The sequence below is a fragment of the Panthera onca genome, chromosome E2, assembly GCF_046562875.1.
Source record: "Panthera onca isolate mPanOnc1 chromosome E2, mPanOnc1 haplotype 2, whole genome shotgun sequence".
In the NCBI taxonomy this organism is placed as follows: Eukaryota; Metazoa; Chordata; class Mammalia; order Carnivora; family Felidae; genus Panthera; species Panthera onca.
The window spans coordinates 1,006,950-1,023,357 of NC_138353.1; the positions used below are offsets into that span (position 1 = coordinate 1,006,950).

Sequence of the window (16,408 nt, forward strand, 5' to 3'; positions counted from 1 at the left end):
AAAAATACCGCCAGGGGGATGAAACCAGAAGTCCCGCCCCGACGTTAGGCGCACACCGAGAAACGACTCTCTTTTCTGTCTTCATTGGTCAGAGTTGCCGTCCATCGACGCGCGCTCTTCTGGGTAATGTAGTTCACAGGCACCCAGCGCCAGGATTAAAACACTCCTATGGACCTCCCAGAGGAAAGGCCGCTCCCCTTCGAGGGCTCAGGAAATCGGGGGCTTACATCCCAGGCCAGAGGGGCTCCGCTTCTTCTTAAAGGGTCCATACCCAGATTTCTGGAGAGTGACGTCTGCAACTGATCACTCAAGTGTTTGGAGACGTTATTTCAGATTCCCTGATGCTCAGCATGGTCCCAAAACTAAAAACGATATTTCATATGTTCCCAAAGGCTACAGATCCAAATGCACATAATATTCCCTAGAGTCAGTTAGATACAAAATACGTCGCTGGAAGCAGAACCTAGTAAACCTTATCGTCCTACAAGTCAAATACTTACACCCGGAACCATTACAGACAGTTTTGTCAATCTGTATGTTTGGTCATGGACAAGGTAAAAATGTTCCGTATAGGGCAATGACAGAGAAGACACAGGATGGATGTGAGGCCACTGTGAAGTAAGAGATTTTTTTTTTGTTTTGAGAGAGAGAGAGAGAGAGAGAGAGAGAGAGCTTGAGCGGGAGTGAGCAGGGGAGGTGCAGAGAGAGAGAGAGAGAGAGAGAGAGAGAGAACCTTAAGCAGGCTCCACACTCAGCAGGGAGTCCCACACAGGATCCACTGAACAACCATGAGGTCATGACCTAAGCCAAAATCAAGAGACTGTTGCTCAACGGAATCAGCCACCCAGGCGCCCTGAAATAAGAGTTTTTTGTTTTGTTTTGTTTTGGTTTGATTTGGTTTGGTTTTTTGTTTTTAATGCATCCATAGAAAACACCTCCCTAGTCTGATCATTAATTTTTTTGTGTCCAATTCATTGAACAATACTTTTATCCATTTAATATCTTCATATCCTGGCATAAACCCAGTTCCTTTTAGGAATCTAACATCTTCAAAAGAGGACAATGTAATAAATGTTATTTTGGGAGGGGACAGTGGCTGCAGTGCTCAAAGATGGAGCATGTAGGCAAAGGCTGTTCTCCACCATGAGGTACCTGGGTACTTAAAACCATGATTTCACCTCGTTGTTGGGAAGTGATTATCATTTCTCTTGCAGAGATTGTTCTGTATGGGGATTTGGTATTATCTCAGAATCATAGCTGCAAAATGCAAATTACAAAAAGTTTTTAACCAATGACTATGTAGTAATTAGGGGTGGTGGCAGACAGAACTCTGGTGAAACATCAGTGGATGGGGAAAAAGTTAAGCCCTCGGAGAAGTGTTTGTTTGTTTTTTTTAATTAGAGAGAGAGAGCATGCGCGTGAGTGGGGCAGAGGAGAGAGAGAGCGCACACGAGAATTCCAAGCGGGCTCCATGCCCAGTGTGGAGCCCAATGTGGAGATCCATCTCACGACTGTGGGATCATGACCTGAGCAAAAATCAAGAGTCAGATGCTTACCCGACTGAGCCACTCAGGCGCCCCAAGACCTTAGGGAAGATTCAGCATTTGTGTCTGAGAACAGGAATAATTAGGTTGAAAACATAACCAGAATGGTCACTCTGATGGTTCTCCAAAATGAACTCTTTCTTCATTCTTGAAAACATTGTACATTATCAGTGCAGGAAAGAAACAATGTAGACAGAGTAGACAGAATTGTAAAAATGAACAGAGAAGCTGAGGCTTACTGTATAGTGTTATCCTTTTAGAATTGTGTCTGCTCATATGTGTGTAATTCTGTTGGCATCCGTGGATTCAAAGTGGTTTCTATAAAAGGTGTTTGTTGTGGTAAAACTAAAAATATATTTTACAGTCAAATGCTCTACCCCTGAGCTACACCCTCCTAAAAACATATTTTGTATACACATTTGCACTATGCTTTTCTCACTTAACTAAATATCTTGGACAACCTAAAGCCACTTCCTCATTTGACACCCACTGCTTCTTATTTCCACATTTACTAGACCTAAGCCTGATTCTTTTTTTTAATGTTTCTTTATTTTTGACACACACACACACACACACACACACACACACACAAACAGAGTGGGTGAGGGGCAGAGAGAGAGGGAGACACAGAACCCGAAGCAGACCCCAGGCTCTCAGCTGTCAGCACAGAGCCCGACTCGGGGCTCAAACTCACAAACTGTGAGGTCATGCCCTAAGCTGAAGTCAGACACTTAACCACCTGAGCCACCCAGGTGCCCTGTAAACCTGATTCTTTTTAAAGATTGCTGTGCACTTCATTGTCCTCCTGCTCCATGGCTGACTGGCTGGCCCAGCCTACAGATCTCTCCTGTGTGCCCCCAGTGCCCTTCCTCCACGCCCACAGAAAACTGTAGAGACTTCTAGGGTAGTCCCTTGTCCACCCAGCCACTCTCAGGAGTCCCCTGTACTGAGAACTGGTCCCGGGCATTAAGGCCAGGAGGCTGGTGACACTGACACAGACTTAGGTTCCAGATCCCTGTGGTTGGGGTGCTGTGGGGTCTTGGCGCCCTCCTCAGAGTCCAGAAGGCAGAAGCAAGGGCCACATCATGCTGGCTGCCTCCTGTCCCTAAGAGGGTGTAGCTGAACCACGGGAGGGTTCGTCTGCCAGATGCACAGCAAGCCAGAGAGGACTAACACCCAGCTTTCAAAGTGAAGAAAGATGGGCTATTTATTGGTGTGGCAGCGCCCAGAAACACAGGAAGCTACTGCTCAAAGTCCTGCACTTCCTAATGGGGCAAGGGATCTCTGGAAAAGGTGGATGCTATCGATTGAAAGTCCACGAAGTCATGTTAAGAGAGGTTACTTACTTCCGGTGCCCTTTCATCTGGTCCCACGGAGGCCTGTTCTATCTCATGAGATTTAAAATCTAGAAAATGGATTCATTTCTTACGTTACAGATTTCATCAGGTACATCAGGTGATTACGTGTTTAGGATAGTGCTGATCAGCTGCTCGTACTTGCCTGAACTAACTACTTGTACGTGCATAAGCTAGTGTGGTTGCATCCCCTTGTGTTCCTTTGAATGGTAAGCAGACATTCCTATGTCTTGGGCCTGCATCTATGTGTTCCATGGCCAGTCCAGCTGTGCATGGGGACAATATGAGCTACACCATTCCTTCTTTCATCAGAAAGATGGTTGCTGACTTCAACCAAGATTGTCCCCCTACATGCAGGGTCATTGTCCAGGTGGCAAAGGTTGGGAGTTAGACTCCAGAGTGAGAAGTGAGGACTCAGCCTCTGGAAGAGGAACATGGGATTCAGTGGATCGTATCACCCTGTCTGCACCTGACCTTTGCTGGGAAAGAGTGATGCTCTCTGCTTCTGGGGTGAGGGGGACCTAAAGAGCCCAGACTGAGGTGATAGATCAGCCTTGTCCAGGGAGATCCCCTCCCCTAAGGTCTAAGCAGCAGGATTTCCTGTTGCCTTCATATCCTTCAGCCTAGATCTCTGTTTTCTCCACCCTCTGCTCTCTGGGCTCCACATCCATGTGTAGCTTTGGGTAGTGCCCTGAAAGGAAGATGGAAGGATGTGCAACCTCATGTTCCATGCTTTCCCTCTGCCAGAGCCCTCTCTTTTAATTACATTTTAGCTATTACACATAGCAATAAACAAGGGATTGCATATTTTTATTTTTTTTAATTTGTTTCCACTTTTTTATAGATCTACAAAACCAAGTTTCCAAGAGTTGGATCCTTTTTTTTTAAACATTTATATATTTTTGAGAGACAGAGATAGAGCACAAGTCTCTGTGCAGAGAGAGGGAGACACAGAACCCGAATCAGCCTTCAGGCTCTGAGCCGTCAGCACAGAGCCCGACGTGGAGCTCGAACTCACAAACTATGAGATCATGACCTGAGCCAAAGTTGGACGCTTAAGTGACTGAGCCACCCAGGCACCCCTAGAGTTGGATCCATTTGTCAATTCCACTGGTGGCTTTTACCCTTAGTTATTGAGCAGAACACAGCTGCTGCTCCATACCACGGGTAACCAGGTGGCCCCTAGGAATCAGTTTCCTGACCTCTGCCCTTACATCTTTGATTTCCCCAAGCCACATGTCTCTGTGAGCCAGAGCTATTCTCACAAATCCCACTTCTCTAGCAACAAGGAATGACCCTAAGCACCTGCACAAAGTTTTCCATGGCCTTTGAGGAGGGACTTTGGAAGGACCGAGGGGCAATCAGTAGGTAGGCCCAGCTCCTCCAGTGCAGCTGGCCAGCCACGGAGTGTGCAGACAATGAAAGGCAACCAGTTTTTTAAGAGGCAGCTTTAGGTCTACTAAGTGTGGCCTTTAGGAGGTATCAGGGATAAAAGCCTGAAGTAGCTTTAGGTTGTCCAAGATACTTTGTTTTGTTTTGTTTTGTTTTGTTTTTTAGCGATTATTTTTTTTAAACTTTTTAAATGTTTTTATTATTTTTGAGACAGAGAGAGACTGAGCATGAGCAGGGGAGGGGCAGAGAGAGGGGGAGACACACAGAATGTGAAGTGGGCTCCAGGCTCTGAGCTGTCAGCACAGAGCCCGACACAGGGCTCCAACTCACAGAGGGTGAGATCATGACCTGAGCTGAAGTCAGACACTCAACCGACTAAGCCACCCAGGCACCCTAAAAGCAATTATTTTTTCAATGTTTATTTATTTTTGAGAGAGACAGACCATGAGCAAGTGAAGGGCAGAGAGAGAGGGAGACACAGAATCCAAAGCAGGCTCCAGGCTCTGAGCTGTCAGCACAGAGCCAGACACGGGACTCAAATTCACAGACTGTGAGATCATGACCTGAGCCGAAGTCGGACCCTTCACCGACTAAGCAACCCAGGCGCCCCACTCCAAGATACACTGTTAAGGGAGACAACAAAGTACTGATCTATCACAAAACATGACTTTATTTTTACTAAGGAAAGCACCTTGTACATATTTTAACATACAGACATACACAGAGGAATCCATGTGCACAAGCCATTCTAAAAGGATACTATACTTCAAACATTTTTTGCTCCGGAAGATTTAATTATCTGAGACTTTTGACATACTACTTTATAATTATATATGGTATAGGGCTCCTTCAATAAAAGATAGAAAATATTTTATACTTTCTTGTATTAGGAAAACAAATATGTACATATCCGTTTTTTTGTTTTTTTTTTCTCTTTGTTTTTGCCAACTTCAGTTTCTTTTTTTAAAGTTTTTGTAATGTTTACTTATTTTGAGAAAGACAGAGAGAGACTGTGCGTGACTGGGGGAGGGGCAGAGAGAGGGACACAGAGGATCCAAAGCAGGCTCTTTGCACTGTCAGCGCAGAGCCCGATGTGGGGTTTGAATTCATGAACCATGAGATCATGGCCTGTGCCAAAGTCAGATGCTTTACCGACTGAGCCATCCAGGCACCCCACCAACTTCAGTTTAAAAGGCCTACAGATGTAGACAGAATGTCTGTTAATGAGGAGAAATGTAGGTACATATTCTGGCAGAACACACAGCAGAATGGTGGAAATGTCTTCAATATGTATCAGAATCACTTGGAAGCTTGTTAAAACACACATTCCTAGGGCACCTGGGTGCCTCAGTCGGTAAAGCATCCAACTCTTGGTTTCCGCTCAGGTCATGATCTCATGGTTTCGTGAGTTCAAGCCCAGCTGCTTGGGATTCTCTCTCTCTCCCCCTCTCTATTCTCCCCACTTCTGCTTTTGCTATTTCTCACAAAATAAATAAATAAACTTAAAAAAAAAACCATCAACACACACACACACACACACACACACACACACACACACATTCTTGAGCCTGATCCACAGTGTGCCTGATTCAGTAGATGTGGGTTCAGGATTCGGAATGTGCATTTCAAACGAGATCGTAGGTGACACTGTGGGTGAAGTCCAGGGATCAAACTCTGAAAACCAGAGGTCTAGGAAAAGTGGCATTGACTGGTTCCATGCCCCAGTCCACCACGATGGAGATTTGCAGGTTCGGAGAGGGAGAGACAAGATTTCTCACCCACACACCTGAGTGTGTCTGTAGTGAGCCAAGTAAAGGAATGGCCAGCTGGGCATGAGTCCCAGGCCCTCCACTGCTGAGATCTACGAAGACTGCACTGACTGAATTATCCAACAACTGCTTATTCTGCCTAGAACTTATCGCAAACATATCCATACAGTTCATCCCTCACAATTCCAAGTGTTTTCCCTTCTTATTAAGGAAGCCTCCCTCACTGGGCTGAGTAATATTACATTCTACATTCTAACGTAGTACCTATTTCCAAAGTTACTCGTTTTGTTCCTGGTCTTTCTTTCTTGAATACAACATGGCTCCCGTGACTGCAAGGGTCTTTATGTATCTTACGACGTAATATCTCCCATGAAACTAAAATAAGTGCCTAAAACCAAATATTTGTTCACAGATCATGAAGGAGACAAGGGAATAAACATGACATCTCAATTTCCCTGTATATTTGGTACAGTTCTGGTTACTCTAAATGCCCCCCTTTAACTTTTTCCATGCTTGGTACTGCTCAAATTTTTCAAGAGTGGAGATTTGTATTTTGGAGACAAAATTTCAGAGTGGCCATTCTGGTCCCATGCTCAGCTTGATTTGTTCGGTTTTGAGACATCACTGCTAAAATTTCTCTGAGACATTACCTTTTCTGACCTTCAACGGATGTTTCAACAGGGCTTTTTCTGCCACCCCTGTTGAGTCACTACACACACATTAATAATAGCTCTTTGTAATTTGAATTTTATAAATGTTCTCCTGAGATCATATCAATTCTTCAATCAAAACAGTCCTCGCATCACAAAAGATATGATAACACTTTTCAGCAGTGAAATCATGGATTTAAGATACTCCCAGTATCTTCAGGTAGATATTGCATACAAGCTTTGCATACAGGCTCCAGCTTGGAATACCGCAGCCACTGACCAAATCAAAGTAGCATTTTCTCTCATGGATCTCTGTTTGAGATTGATGCTAGACTCCTAAAAGGAAGTGAATGTATTCAGGATATCAAATAAGACCTATGAAGTGGATAAAAGTGTTTCTCAGTGAATGGGACAGAACAGTTGATTCTACAGGCAGGAGAGATGTTTTCTTGGGAATACACAGATCTGTTAAAGAAGAATTATTCAGACACTTGTTGAAACAGTAATACAAACTTTCAGTCAGGACAATTCCCACAGGTGTAGGGACAATGGGAATTTGCAGTAAAGGCAAGAGAGATTGGACTCAACTTCACATTTTTTTAAAAGTTGGTATTTATGCCAAAGAGCACAGTTCAGGTGTGTGTGGGAGGGTGAGTGATAGAAAATCACTAGATTAAGGGGCGCCTTGGTGGCTCAGTCGATTAAGCGCCTGACTTTGGCTCAGGTCATGATCTCGTGGTCCGTGAGTTCGAGCCCCGCATTGGGCTCTGTGCTGACAGCTCAGAGCCTGGAGCCTGTTCAGATTCTGTGTCTCCCTCTGTCTCTGACCCTCCCCCAATCATGCTCTGTCTCTCTCCATCTCAAAAATAAAATAAACATTAAAAAAAAAATCACTAGATTAGGGAAATTCCTCCTAAACTGACCTAAAAGATACTAGCTGAAAGCAGGTCACTATAATGAGAGATCACCTGTGTGATGCCGAGGATCGAGGAAATTTAATCAGGTATCAATGGTGATCAGATATTCAGGAGGGGAGATTCTTGCCAAACCAACTGAAAAGGATTCTCGTTCCTGCCAAGGCCTGGATCTAGTCCAAAAAAAGTGTACAGTGTCCTAATTAAATACTATGCAAGGAGAGACAGTCACATCTGTGTACTTGGGATTCTGGCGGCTCAACATCCTTCCTCTTATCTTTACTAATGTGGCACAATCTGGAGTATTTTCTCTCTTGACCAAGGGAACTTAATGCTCTGGATTGCACACAATTGAACTGAAATAAGATACTGTTTATTACCTTCCACTAGGCGTGGACACATTTTGTGTCTAAAACACTCAATAGAACGATGTGTTTCTTTGCTTTGTAGCCTTTGGAAGCATCACCGACAATATTCTCAGCCTCAGGGAGCATGCTGCCCTTTTCTGGTCTGAAATAAGTCTCCAAGCACTTGGGTGATCAGCGGCAGAGAGCCATGCACTCGTACATGGTTACATTCTGTCAAACGGGAGGGAAGCCTGCCCGTGTGTGCCTTTTTCCTTCGCCCCTCCAAGCAGACCTTGGCTCCTTACTGCAAGAGGCCCCTGTCCGCCGCAACGGAATTGTGGAGACCACTTGATCCAGAAAGCCCTGAGCCGAGGTGCTGCGTCGTCCTCTAGTGAGAGCTAGAGGAGAGACTTCCGTGTAGACAATACCAAGGGGCGGCACGTGGCGACTGTCTCCTGAGAGGGGCCATGTTGGCGCTCTTAGTTTTGCTCACCTGGTAACAGGTTCCGGAGTTCCGCTTCCACAGTGACATAACCGGACCAAGAACGTGCGAGGGGAGGCGCCAAGCCTGCTGAACCGTTAGGGGTCGGGGTCCCCACATCTCCTGGGCTGCCCCGACCCGAGAGGGACAGGGACCGCCCGCCCGGGTGACCACCGCCCACCCACAGAGTCCGATGGCGGTGGCCCCGCCCAGGGACCCGGCTGAGGTAACCACGCGGCCCCAAGGGCCCTCCCCGCCTTCCCCCACCCAGACCCTCGAGGCCCGAACGCGGGGCGCCTGCTCGCGTCCCTGCGGCCCAGGTCCGGTGTCCGGGCCGGGAAGGCGCTCGCGGGCGGGGGCCCCGGGTCTCAGCGCCGGCGTGACGGGGTGCGGGAGGGGGCTGCAGGGGAGGGACACGTGGTGAGGGGCGATGCAGAGCACTGAGGCACGGAGGCTGAACTGCCAGCCGAGTCGAGTCGTAGTCTTCAGGGCCGGCAAGAGTTCGGGAAGCCTTGATCCCTGGAACCCGCCGTGGCCTCCCGCGTCCAAGACTGGACACGTCCCCATTTCCCGGGGCTGCAGGGGCGTTTATGGAACCGACACGAACAGGTGGGTGGGGTCGCAGTCCTCATTGGCCCCGACCCCCACCCCCTTGTCCTGGATTGTTGTGTCCCCTGGACTCTTAGGTGCCATTCCGCAAGTTTGGGGTCTGGAGACCCTGGAGAAACCCCCGGCCCGTGCCAGGAGTTACATGAAGGTGTTTCGGTTTGTGGCACCCAGTGTGGGGACGGTTGTCCCAGGACCTGGTAGCGAGGTGTGCACACGCTGGAGTTAACACCCAGCCGGAACTATTCAGGAAACGAACGGTCCCTTTGTTTCGGTTGGGAACAAGGAGCAGGGGCACAGGAGTCAGGACCGGAACGACTGCCTGAGAAGTTGGGTGCCTCTTGTGGTGGGAATGGGAAGCCTGGATGTGAGCAGGGACGTGACATTACCAAGGGCCTCATGGGATCCACCCCGCTATAGCATGAAGTGTAGACTGCGAGTTCAGGGAGGAGGCTACTGTCATAGTCTCGGTGAGGGTTATTGGACCAGGGCCCTGGCTTACAGGTCGTTGGAGTCAGGATGTGTGTTTTAAGTGACAACTCTATTTTCTAATGTTTCACCCTGTCACGGGGTGAAACAAGGATTCAGGGATACTTCCAGGGTTTTGTTCACATGGACATGGGGATGAAGCTGTCAATGGAGATGAGGAAGTTGGTAGTTTGATGTGTGGGCAGGAGATGTTTTGGGAGCACTGAGTGGACGCATTAAGTAGGCAGCCAACACACAGCACCGGAAATCTGGGGGGCGGGGGGTTCAGAAGGGAGACCTCTAAAAATATCGTGGCTGCTGTGTGGGCCCAGGCGAGTGAGCTGGGGGTCACATCTGCAAGGAGCAGTCTTCTGGTTATGCAGGTAAAGCGATTATGGTGCCAGGAAGAAGGGGGGAGAAAGGGAGTTCGGGCTCGATACTTGGGTGATGGTGTGACTTGAGAGATGAGGGATGTAATGGCCATGAAGGGAGAGTGTGTGGGGACAGGATGCGCGGGCAGGTGGCCACGGTTTCTGGCAGAAGAGTAGACGCGAGAGGGATGCAGAGGCTGAGGAGTGACAAGAGCAAGAGGACGACAGTCAGGCCTGAGCCTGTGGAGCTTCTCCACTCTGCGAACTCTGCCAGGATGTGTGAGGACTTTGGTGCAGCTGTGGCGAGGGGGGAGTGTTCGTTCACGCTGGAGGGTAAGGTTGCCTGTGACCTGCTGACCTGGTCACCTGTGACGGACACTAGGTCCTGCCGGTCTGAGGCAGGGTGGCCTGCCCAGAAGGATCTTGGGGCTGCCACCACTAGTGGAAACCACGGCAGGTCTAGAGTGGCGTTGGATCCTGTTTGTCTCTACCGAGCACACTCTGGAAGCTGGTGCTCCCTGTGGTGTGAGGCCTAGAGCGAAGACCCCTGTGATGCCCTATCTCTGTGTGTGCTGAAAGGAGGAGGGACTCACTTGGCCTGAGTGGAAGTTCTCCTCCTCCCTCTTCTGCTGCCAGTGAGGTTTCCGGGCCACACAGCCTTCTCCTCGAAGGTGCGTGTGCTGCTTAGCCCTTCGTGTGGGTTTCAGTTCCCTGCCAGCCCGTGGAGTGACTCAGACGGGCCGATAACGTCCTCTGACAGTGCAGGAGACACCCCACCCTCTCTATCCAATGAAGCCTGCATCCTCTGGCTCCTGGTTGTTCACTCTTTTTTCTTTTTTTAAATTTTTTTAACGTTTTTTATTTATTTTTGAGACAGGGAGGGAAAGAGCATGAACAGGGGAGGGTCAGAGAGAGGGAGACACAGAACCTGAAACAGGCTCCAGACTCTGAGCTGTCAGCACAGAGCCCGACGTGGGGCTCGAACTCAGGGACCGCGAGATCATGACCTGAGCCGAAGTCGGCCGCTCACCTGACTGAGCCACCCAGGCGCCCCATGTTCACTCTTTCAGAACACAACAACCACGCTCTGGGCCCGTCTGGGTGCAGTGTCCTCCTCTCCCAGGCGGTGAATACCTGTGGGTAATAAAGTGCTGTCCGTCTCCTCTGTACGGGGTCGGGTGTCGTGTGTTTAGTCATCCCACTGCCCTAAGATGGGACGCCCGCCCTCACCAGTGGGGTGAAGTGGAAGTGATTACAATACAAGTCACATATGGGGAGCCGTAGACCTTTCTACAGCGTGGGACAGTGAGGCGGTGTTGACCATAGGCATGTGGTTGTGAGATCCAGTTTCCAGGATTGTGTGTAGTTAGGGAGGGAATGTGCCTGATGGCCTGGGGACCTGGTATTGAGACTTATGTGACCGTGGCCACCACAGAAGAATAGCTTGGTATGAGTGGGTGGATCCTCTGTGCCAGGTCCACAACTTGGATAGTACTTGTCCACGAGCCTCTTGTGTCGGCAGAACCCTGTGATCAGTGGGCCCATGAGTGGGGGAAGAGCGCCTTGGCTCCCAGCACTGGGGCCTGGTTTCTCCTCTGAGTTGGGAGAATGGGGGAGGATGGGCATGGATTAGGGGTGGGTGGGGGAAGGGATTGTGGATCTTGGGAAAGGGGCTTTTTGTGGTTTCATCTGTCCCCATCATGCCAGGGCAGGGTGACCTTTGAAGACGTGGCCGTGTACTTCTCCGGGGAGGAATGGGGTCTCCTGGACGAGGCTCAGAGATGTCTGTACCAGGATGTGATGCTGGAGACCTTGGCACATATAACCTCCTTGGGTAAGACCCTCAAACCCACCCCTGTGCCCTGGGCTAGTCTCTGCCCTCCCCATGTCCCCAGCAGCAGTCTGTCTTTACTTTGGGACCACGAGCACTGCTTCCATCCCCAGTTCCATGGGTGGGTGCTGTAGTAGGTAAGGCTGGGGTCTGCGCACTGCCCTCCTTCCTGGAGTGGGACCGGCTTTCCTGCTGACGTGCAGGGAAGAGGGTGGAGTCTTGCGGTGGACCTAACGGACACCAGCTTCACTACCCTCTTCCTGCCTGGGTGACTTCGTCCACGTGCAAGGCATCTGCATGCTCCAGGTCAGCTGCCTTCTCTAGCTGATGCTTCGCCGTGCCTGCCTGTGCCCGCAATTGCTTTCTCCGCCAGAGTTACTGCTTCCACGGACCATGGGCTGTTCTCACGAGACCCCCTTCCAGAGTTGTCCGGGGACTCTTTAGTTCTCTTTCCCATAGGCTGTCATGCGCTGGGCTGTTCTAGGCTGCTGGTGGCCACTCATCTGTCCGCTCCTTCTCCTTAGTACCTGTATCACGAAGGTGCCATATCCTTGCTCGTGGTGGGAGTGGGGCTGGATCGGGGAGCCTGTGGTGGTTCACAGGAGGTCCGGTGACCCACCCACAGGATGGCTCAGAGGCAGCCAGGCCCTGCAGAGTGGCATCTGCAGGAAGACGACTTCAGTGTTGGGTTCAGATGCCCCCAAAGCCTATTCTCTTTGACTAGTACTTTGAAGCCAGTGGCCGTACTTCATATCTGTCCTTCCTTGCCCTTTTATGGCGCTTTGCCGAATGTCATCCCTGTTACTTGTCAGTTCTACTCTAACTTCCAGCCCGGGGTGAGCGTCACAGCTCTGGGCTCCATATGGCACCGGTTTTTCTCACCACTCCACCTGCAGCACTCTGCACAGTGGCCGCTGTGTATTCTGTCATGAGGTGTGGCCGTGTTCTTAAGCCGTCCCTCAACACCACCTGCCCTGTCACAGTCCTGTTTCCTTGAGCCTTGACACACCCTTCTGCACGGCATTGGTGTCATCACGATAAGTTCCTTTGGAAAGTTGTTTGCAGAGGACTGAATTGTAGACCTTTTGGCTCCTCTCTGTCCCGCCACATGCTTGGCCTTCATCTCAGAAGGCCTCTCTCATTCAGTGTTCTTTGTACCCCACTACTGCTGAGCAGCCCCATCCTCAACCTCAGCCGACTCTGTGGTCCCGCAGACAGGCCCGTGCATGGGTTCCCGGGTTTGTTGGCCACACATTTGTAGCTCGTGTACTAGCCTCCCTCCCGTCAAAGTCAGCCCGCGCTTCACCAGCATTTCCTGCTTTCAGGCTGCTGGCACGGAGCAGGGGACGAGGAGGCACCCGAGCAGAGCGTTTCTGTACAAGGAGTGTCACGGGGCAGGACTTCCAAGGCGGCTGTGTCCTCCCAGAAGGCCCCCCCTCGTGAGGTGTGTGTCCCGGACTTGAGGGAACTTTTACATTCGACCGAGCACCACGCGACACCTGGTGGACAGAAAGTGCACAAGATGGGGGCGTGTGACACACAGGTGTATTTCGACACAGACCTGGGGCACCAGCAGCAGCGCACTGGAGAGAAATGCTTCGGGAGCAACAGGGGCGGAGCCTCTTCTCGGAAGGACTACACATTCTGTGTGTCCGGGAAGCCCTTTTCCTGTGGCGAGGTTGTGAGGGACTTGTTGGCGAGCTCGAGATTCCTCCAGGATCGGGCCACACACACCAGGGAGAAGTCAGACAGGAGAGCTGAGTGCGGGGCGGCCTCTCACGGAAGGAGAACTCCGTGCACCTCGGGAGAGGGCGCCAAGGACCTCACTTGCAGACACACCCTTGTTCGTCACCAGAGACACCTCAGCAGAGACAGATGCTTCATGTGCAGCGAATGTGGGAAATCTTTTAGCAAAAGCTACAGCCTCAGTGACCACTGGAGAGTGCACACTGGGGAAAAGCCTTATGAGTGTGGGCAATGTGGGAAGTCCTTTAGGCAAAGCTCCAGCCTCATTCAACACCGGAGGGTTCACACTGGAGCAAGGCCTCACGAGTGTGACGAATGTGGGAAATTATTTAGCAACAAGTCCAACCTCATTAAACATCGGAGAATTCACACCGGAGAACGGCCGTACGAGTGCAGCGAGTGCGGGAAGTCCTTCAGCGAGAGCTCTGCGCTCCTTCAACACCGGAGTGTGCACACTGGAGAGAGGCCTTATGAGTGCAGCGAATGCGGGAAGTTCTTTACCTACCACTCCAGCCTCATAAAACACCAGAGAGTTCACTCAGGATCAAGGCCCTACGAGTGCAGCGAATGCGGAAAATCCTTTACTCAGAATTCCAGCCTCATCGAACACCGAAGAGTCCACAGCGGAGAAAGGCCTTATAAGTGCAGCGAATGTGAGAAATCCTTTAGCCAGAGCTCTGCGCTTCTTCAACATCGGAGAGTTCACACTGGAGAGAGGCCTTATGAGTGCAGCGAATGTGGGAAATTCTTTACTTACAGTTCCAGTCTCCTAAAACACCAGAGAGTACACACTGGATCGAGGCCTTACGAGTGCGCTGAATGTGGAAAATCCTTTACTCAGAACTCCAGCCTCATTAAACACAGGAGAGTTCACACTGGAGAAAGGCCTTATGAGTGCAGCGAATGTGGCAAGTCCTTTAGCCATAGCTCCAGCCTCATTAAGCACCGGAAAGTGCACACCGGGTAAGGGCTTGAGGAGTACGGTGAATTTGGGAAACGTTTACCCGTGTCTTCCATTTCCGTGACCGTTCAAATATTCACACCAGAAAAAAGGCTTTATGAGTTTTGAAGGTGGGAGATATTTACGTCCGTGTCCAAGCTCCTAAAACACCACAGTGTCCCTTCAGATGAAGGCCCGGGTTGTGGCCGATGGGAGAAGGGGCTGACTGAAGTCTAGCCTCGGTGCACTCCAGAGAACTCACACTGAAGAAGGGCCTTAGAAATGCCGTGACTGTGAGAAAGCCTTCAGCCAAAGGACTTAGCTCATCGGAGATGACAAATTTCAAATGGGAGACCTACCTGAAATGTGCAGGTATACAGCATTTAGGTGTTCAGTGTGACAGCGCTGGAGGAGAGCCTTTCGGAAGGTGCCATTTGCCTGGGTTGAACCTCATACATCTAAACATCCACAGAAACCCCAGGGATGTGGCAGCTGCAGTGCACTTTGTTAACCTGCCCAGGGCCATGCTCCAGTGTCAGGGCAGGTCCCAGATGACCATGAACAGCCCGAGTACTTGCTCCTTGCCCAGTGTCAGGGCAGGTCCCAGATGACCATGAACAGCCCCAGTATTGCTCCTTCCCCACTTTTCCTCTCTGAGGAGGTAGGGCATGGATCTCACCCAGTTTTGGCCTAGAGGACTGTTGGTGCATTGAAAAGGTGGACTGCATGTCTCAGGGCTGTTATTGTCCTCGTGACTCTAGAGATGGAAATCCCAGCCTCCCAAGTCACCAACCCAGCAGTCACCCTCCCATTGCTCTTGTTTGTACCATAATAAAGGTCTTACTGTTTAAGTCACTGTTAATCGTGGGGATTCCATTCACTGTGTGCGTGTAGGAAGTTAACTGTGTTTGTTAGCATGAGCATGTGAACAGATTCGTGTGCCTTAGAAGGGACAGTGTGACGGCAGAAGATAGCTCTCCAGTCAGAGTTTAGTTTGTATGGCTGCTTGAAGACTTTCAGGGAAGGCTGAAGGCTCTGTGATCCTAATTTATAGTTGGATGCCAGGATATTTTGTAGGGTCAGAGTTTCAATCCGAAGAGTGGCAGTTGTTGGCCGTTAGGACAACCTTCAGGGCTTCTAAGCAACATAAAGTTGTTGTCTTGTTCACGAGGGATATTGATGGTATAGTGAGTGCCCGGTGCTCTTGAAGGAAATCTATTCCCCAGGCCTGGCAGCACAGCCACAGGCCTTGATGTCCTGAATTCTGCAGGTAGCATCACTGGTTTTAAGACTATAAGGGCCATGGGCATGATCACTGTGACGCAAATTGGATTAAGAGAGAGTGCAGGAGACCAACAAACTGGAGTGATCCTCTCTGAAAAGGGCATCCACAGTATTTAGGCACTATGACCTTGAAGGCTGAGCAGGTACAGAAAATCTCAGGACCTCCAGAAGGGTCTGTCTTGTGTAGCTGAGGGCCTGTCAGAAAAAATAATCTCAAGGTTTTGTGGATTCCTGTGTCCCCTCTGGGCTGTTCACCAAAGTCTGTTATAGATGGCAGCAAAATGAGGACAGAGACAGGAGAGAGCTCTTAGTTCAACAGTGAGGCCTTTTTGACCCAGCCAGTGTCTTTGTTGAATGACACGGAAACACCTTCATTGCTCACCTAATTTTCCTGCCGCTGACACCTATGTCTTCTGATGAGGACACACATGGTGGAGTCAGTATGGTGGCCCAACTTGATATCTGAAGTGTAGGCAATCCAGACTTTTTTTTTCTTTTCTTTCCTCTGCTTATTTTATTTTTTTAATTTTATTTTTATTTTTAAAAACTTACATCCAAATTAGTTAGCACATAGTGCAACAATGATTTCAGGAGTAGATTCCTTAGTGCCCCTTACCCATCTAGCCCATCCCCCCTCCCACAACCTCTCCAGCAACCCTCAGTTTGTTCTCCATATTTAGGAGTCTCTTCTGTTTTGCCCCCTCCCTGTT

General features: G+C 49.8%; 1 protein-coding gene across 4 annotated transcripts; it reads left to right on the top strand.

Moving 5' to 3' along the window:
* Positions 1-8,407: 8,407 nt before the first annotated feature.
* Positions 8,408-15,276, top strand: LOC132677579 (uncharacterized). 4 transcript variants are annotated; one of them, XM_078438598.2, is made up of 3 exons: positions 8,408-8,678; positions 11,605-11,731; positions 13,054-15,276. In XM_078438598.2, exons 1-3 carry the CDS (start codon positions 8,646-8,648, stop codon positions 14,439-14,441), a joined length of 1,548 nt encoding a protein of 515 aa, XP_078294724.1. In that variant the 5' UTR covers positions 8,408-8,645; the 3' UTR covers positions 14,442-15,276. The 4 variants fall into 4 exon arrangements, 3 of the variants coding, with proteins under 3 accessions (XP_078294724.1, XP_078294725.1, XP_060485359.1); XM_078438599.2 differs by having other exon boundaries at positions 8,411-8,678; positions 11,610-11,731; XR_013552413.2 differs by lacking the exon at positions 8,408-8,678 and having other exon boundaries at positions 11,506-11,731; positions 13,054-14,958; positions 15,015-15,276.
* Positions 15,277-16,408: the final 1,132 nt, after the last annotated feature.